This window comes from Poecilia reticulata, linkage group LG13 (genome assembly GCF_000633615.1).
Source record: "Poecilia reticulata strain Guanapo linkage group LG13, Guppy_female_1.0+MT, whole genome shotgun sequence".
Classification (NCBI taxonomy): Eukaryota; Metazoa; Chordata; class Actinopteri; order Cyprinodontiformes; family Poeciliidae; genus Poecilia; species Poecilia reticulata.
Genome location: NC_024343.1, coordinates 1,513,583 through 1,519,810, shown reverse-complemented (window position 1 = coordinate 1,519,810; position 6,228 = coordinate 1,513,583). Strand labels below are relative to the sequence as shown.

The window sequence follows — 6,228 nt, the reverse complement described above, 5'->3', positions numbered from 1 at the left end:
ATCTGATTACTGGTAAGGCATAGCTGTTTATTGCACGGATCTTGTTCTTGCCATTGAGCTGGCTTCTCAGGACTTGCCTTATTCGTTGGAGGTATTTGGCTGTGGCTCCTTTCCTTGTGACCTCATCGAGGTTGCCATTTGCTTGTGGTATTCCCAGGTATATATATATATATATATATATATACAACAAAGCTCAGATTTTTTTTTTTCAACCACAAACCTCAATGGGTTTTAATGGGATTTATGCGATATCTGATAAAGTACAAGTAGATTAATACCTTGCTTATTTTAAAACCAGGACTATAAAATATTGGATTTTCTTTAAATGTTAGCGATGGGAACTGATTCACATAATAAATAAATCACAGCATCACTGCTTGATGTTCCAAATCTTTTTACAGTGAGGAGTAAAGCTACTCGAAGATGGTGTAGGAACATTTTTGGGCAATGGTGGCGATGGTGGAAGGAGTTTATCCAGGAATTGTGAACAAACTGATCCCTGCTCTGGTGTGTCCGTAAATAAGGTGGCACAGGGGTAAAGCGCACAGCCCGTGTACGCAGGCCTCAGTACTCTGTGTTCGTGGGCTCGAGTCCCAACCTGTTGACGTTTACCGCATGTGTTCCCCCTCTGTCTCTCAACCCAGTTTAGTGTTGATTCACTGTCAAATAAAGACCACTAGAGCCACAAAAATCCTTTAAAAAAAAGGAAAAAAAAAAAAAAAAAGAAAACAGTGTAGGTCTGAAGTCCTAATGAGAGTTAGCAGAAGCTTTTCTTGAAATTTAAAAATATCAGACAATTCAAGAAAAAAACAGAACAAAGGTGTACGAATCCTTTGAATCACTGAGATTCGAGATAGTTTCAACAGTAGGGATGTTGAACCTCAGCCCTGTATAGTGTGCATCTCATATCTTATATGTGTCTCTGCTCCAATCCAGGTAATTGTCTGAATTATTGGTTGAATTCTGCAGGGACTTGGTAATAAACAGTTCTTGTTGTCTGCTGTGATGATCAGCCAGGTCACCATGTACATCTGGCACATATTCTTGGGGACACAGACTACTGGGGACTACATGTGAACACTCCTAACCTAAAGCATGCAAGCTTTGAAAAGCATATTATTTGCACTACCTTAGTTCAGTAAGCTTCAGTGTAACAGCAACAAGCATACCTTTGAGCTCTAAACCAATTTTATTTTTATTTTTAAAGTCTTTTTAAAGTTTTTTTCCAGCTTTAATATAACAGTAGTCAGACAAGAAAGTGGGTTATTTGTTGGAGAGAGGAAGACGTATGGCAAAGGTCAACAGGCCAGGACTTGAACCTATAACAGCCACGTTGAGGACTAATGCCATTATACATGGGTCTTGCGCTTTATCCCTGCACCACTACCATGCTTCAACCAGACTTTTTCTAAAATAAAAAAGCTCAGTTTTACCTCTTTATAAACTTTATACACTTTTTAATGAACATTTCACCAGTTACTCTATTTTGGTAGCGTTCCACTTGTATGTAAGTCATGTAGATGATGTTTGGCTTTCTTCAAGCACAAATTTAAACTATTTCAAACAGGTTTTTAAAAACAGTTGAACAAGCAATACGTACAAGCAGAGAAAAATATGTGCATACATAACCAAGAGCAAAATTATTCGTTTACCACAACCTTTCTGTTTGAAAAGGAGTAGGAAGCATTAAGCAACTTCTGAAGAACATTTTTACAGTATATCTATTGAAATACAGTGATGGGACAGCAACATCGCAATAGGATTTTACTTCATAAACATAACACAATAAATTTACAGTATGTTTTCCACACAATGAAAGCATTTAAATAGTTATTTAGCAGACTTTCCTAATGTCAAGAGCAAAAGAAGACTAGTGCTGCATTTGAGGGCAAATTGGAAATCAGAATTTTTAATGTTTGGTGAAATAAAAAAAACATATTTACTGATATTTTGAACAAATTTCATATTTGAAATAATTTCCTCATAAGGTCTCCATCTGCAGATTTTATATTTTAGTTCTTGTCATTTATAAATTAAAGAAATTGTCACGTCCCTAGTAATCGTCATTACTAAAAGACGATGTAGGCAACAACAACAAAAAAATCACTTGTCAAAAAAGGACTTAGGCCATTGCTTTAAGAAGGTGGCAATATGACAATATTCAATGGTGGAGGAACAGAACATGTTGACAATTTGCAAAAGCAGAAAAATTGTAATATCTTTGCAAATTACATTTTTATTTCAGATCTATATTTCTGCACAGATGCATCACTTATTTTTCTTTGCTTCTTATACGATTATACATCAGTTTCAGAGTTGAAAAATCCATGTATATTTTATGACTTTGGGGAAACATCTTATTAACTGATAGCTGTACCTAACGCTGTAAAAATGTCAAAAACCTGGTTAAAAGCTGTTTAGAAGTGTTTGTGGTCTGAATCTTGTTAAATGATCTTTGCCAGTGTTTTTTTTTATTATTATTACTGAATGATATCACTATAAAACATCAACACTGTCAACATTTTAAGATGCTTCCCACCCCAGTGCACAGTGGAGAATGTGGTCCTTGGGTCTTATGGGTATCAGTACCTCTGAAAAAACATCTTTGAGTTGCATCTGTCCAGCTTTAGGACCTGCACCAACCAGTATTGTATAGGAATATAGCACATTATCAAGATTAAATCCAAGTCACTATTTGAAAAAGGGTTTGTCTTTCTTTGAGCAGCAGAGGAAACTGTTCCCAATGTGCTTTCTCAGATTCTGATCCCTGAAGCCATAAATTAGCGGGCTGAGAAAGCGAGGCATCAGAATGAAGCAGAAATAATTAAAAAAGGTGACATCCTCAGCTGGCCAGTTTGTGTGGAGCCCAATGAGAGTTTCAGAGATGGGCAGAGTAAAAGCCAGCAAGCACAGCAGCAGCTGGAAGCCGTGCAGCAGCACGGTGTGCATGGCTTTGCTCACTGAAGCTCTGTCCTGCCGCATCTTCCTGGTTTCCATCACGATCCTAATATAGGTGAAGAGGATGATAACACCCACCACTGCAAAGAAAAGTACATACACAGCCAGCCGATACAGTCCCTGGATTGGCGATGAGTTAATAACAGTATTTTTGCAAAGCATGTTTGTAGAGAGGACATCTACATTGGGACTATGCTTCCCAATGGAAAACTCAATAGCGGGGAATGTGAAGCTGATGATCCACAGAGGCAGAATAATGATCCAGATACGGTCTGAGCGCCAGGAGTTCGGGCGCTGCAGAGGGTAGAAAATGGAAACATAACGCTCCAGTGACATGGCAGCCAGGATCAAAGTGGTGTTCTGAAAGGTACCAGTAGATACAAAGAGCATCGGGACACAGAACAGAAGAGGTAACTTGACCTGACTCATCACACAGAGGAAGAGTAGCACAGAAGATAGGATCTGGAGGGTGTCATTGATTAGCATGTGTGCAAACAGAATGTAACGGGAAGTGTCCAAAAACTGTTTATGAGAGGCAAAGATCTGCAGCATGACAGCGATGAAGTACAGGAAGACGCAGAACAACGGGATCACCACACACACCTTGACGATCACAGAGAAGCTTTTTGGGGACGTTTCATTGACAGAAAGTTCAGTCCGATTCTGCATTTTGCTCCTCTGAACAAAGAGTTCCTGTTTCTGAAAAACAGTAACAAAAGAGTAAGTTTCAGTTTACACAAAAAGAATGTAAAAATACAAAATACAATCTATTAAAATGCTTGACATTTTACTATTGACCGTACTTCACTCACCTACCAATTCCTTACTCAGGCTGAAGAGCTTACAGTTTTCTACTTCTCATGGTGTCTTTGTGGAGAAACATTTCAGGATAAATCTCCGTCTTAACTGAAATGTTTAGGTCATGTTCCATTATGTAGGCTTGGACTTGATTTCTCTGAAGACACACGCCCATCGCCACGTGACTATGATATTCTTGTTTGAAAACCTTACACATTACCTTCAGAAAGGAATGCATGCTCAATAGCCATAAACCTTTTTGTGTGATATCTGATAAAGTAACAAGAGACTGATGAATATCTTATTTTAAGAATAAAGCAACAGAAAAGTTGAGGATTTTCTTCAAATATTGAAAATCACAACTGATGCACACAAAAGAAATATCAAGAGTAAATCCACACACTCCCTTCATGGGCTGCCACCTTATCATGGTGGAGGGGTTTGAGTGTCCCAGTGACCCGAGGAGCTATGCTACCTAAGGCAGACATGGTGTGGAACCAGACAAAGTGTAGGCCAAAGACCTCTTATGATGCACACAATCATTGAAAACAGTGTTCCCTTGCCTGGAAGCGAGTCATCGGGCCCCACTCTGGAGCTAGGTAAGGAGGTGGGGCACATTGGCGAGCGCAGGCGGCCAGACTTTCACCCACGGAGTCCAGCCTGGCACAGCCCAAAGAGGAGATGTGGGTCCACCTTCTCATGGGTTGGGTGCAGTGTGAGATGGGTGGTGGCTAAGGGTGGGGATTTTGGCGATCTGATCCTTGGCTAGAAGCTGGTTCTTGGGACATGGAATGCCACCTCTCTGGTGGGGAAGGAGCCTAAGCTAATGTGTGAGATTGAGAGGTTCCGATTAAAAATAGGCTCAGCGCATTTTCTCTGGTTCTGGAACCAGTCTCCTTGAGGAGTTGGATTCTCTTTCACTCTGGAGTTGTCCCTGGTGAGAGATGCCTTGCAGGAGTGGGCATACTTGCTGCATCCCATCTTGGCGCCTGTACAATGGGGTTCACTCTGGTGAGTGATAGGGTAGCCTCCCTCTGCCTACGAGTGGGGTAAAGGTTCTGACTGTTTGTGCTTCTGCACCAAACAACAGTTCAGATTGCCCACCGTTTTTGGAGTCCTTGTAGGGGGTGCTGGAGAGTTAACCTCAACAGCTGTAGGCTGACCAAACTTCATCCGCGTAGCATAGCACAACATATGACATTTGGTCAAAAATGTGACTGAAACATTAAAGTTTGAGAGTGCACCCTGGTCTCTGGAACATTTCAAAAAGCACTGAAGTGTCAAAAAAAAGTGCTATATTTGGTGCATTGCACAGCTACATCAAGGTCAATGATCAGAGCTCAGGATTCCAGGGTTGAAAGAAGGTGATTCAAACAGCCAAGAAAGATCCAAAGTAGATAGTTTAGTAAATCCCTCACAGTTGAAGAGTAAATCTTGAGTCGTAAGATTCCAACTGATTAACATAAATCTTTTGTTCTCACCCAAAGACTTGACCCGTTTGGTAAACAAGCAGAGTTTAGAGAGTGCTGAGTTTCGTCAGCTATTTACGTCCATTCTGCGTCAGTGAAAAAGGGATGGACAGGGGTTGGACTGGAATCTGTCCAAAGCAAACTTTCTCCATCTGAACTTTGAATGAAACAACTTAACTATATTTGGCTGGGAGACAAAATTTACGCTCTTCAAATCAACAGGATTCTTGGTTATACAATTAAATGGTACAGAAAAAAGACAAACAAAAAAGTTAATTTCACGACATTCAGCAATGCCTTTAAAGGTCACTTGGTGGACTTATTCCCAGTGGTATTTTTTTTTCTCAMTTGAATTAAATTTGCAATTCAATGAGCAATGAGTGGCGCTTAGAAAACACCTTTTCTTTTACTTTGCAGCAAGGTTACCTGAGATTAGGTTTAAATGTAAAAGGTTTGATTTGAAACATAGAAACTAAAGATTAGATCATGTTGGAACCTGTGACTTGACACTGAGATTGTACTTTCATTTTGCCATGTCTGGGTAAGCACATTATATACATTTTATAAAAGTTATCCTACTCAGCTGGGATCTCTTGACTCATGATTATGTCTAGTATTGTAACTGTGCACTATTTTTATTTTATAATTTTGTACAGTATATTATAATTACTGTTGTTGCTAATATTACTCTTGTTTCTATACACATTTGGAACTTCTGTGTGAAACTATATATTTCTGGTAGATGAAGGCCAGTTGCTGAAGGGATTGAATACATGCTGATAGATGAAGGCCATGTTCTAAAAGGGACTTTATGCAAGGCATAATTACTTGGGTTATATTTTCATCAAACATATCATCTACAAGCTTGGGCTTGGTAATGCTGGATTTTTTAGGCCTGATCTAAACTCCAGCAGGGATCCAACCTCCAGAAATGTGCAACAAGACGTGCACAGATAATAAAGTGCAAAGTGCAGGGAAAGTGTTGTCCAAACTGTCACTACCC

General features: G+C 39.6%; 1 protein-coding gene across 1 annotated transcript; it reads right to left on the bottom strand.

Moving 5' to 3' along the window:
• Positions 1 to 2,691: 2,691 nt before the first annotated feature.
• LOC103474186 (melanocyte-stimulating hormone receptor-like) lies at positions 2,692 to 3,869 on the bottom strand. The gene is made up of 2 exons (XM_017308102.1): positions 3,775 to 3,869; positions 2,692 to 3,657 (listed from the first exon to the last, which is right to left on the bottom strand). The coding sequence occupies exon 2, from the start codon at positions 3,625 to 3,627 to the stop codon at positions 2,692 to 2,694; it is 936 nt and encodes a 311-aa protein (XP_017163591.1). The 5' UTR covers positions 3,628 to 3,657; positions 3,775 to 3,869.
• Positions 3,870 to 6,228: the final 2,359 nt, after the last annotated feature.

Bases quoted from the DNA above. Each gene is read 5' to 3' on its own strand.
- LOC103474186 (XM_017308102.1), bottom strand. From the start codon at position 3,627: ATGCAGAATCGGACTGAACTTTCTGTCAATGAAACGTCCCCAAAAAGC.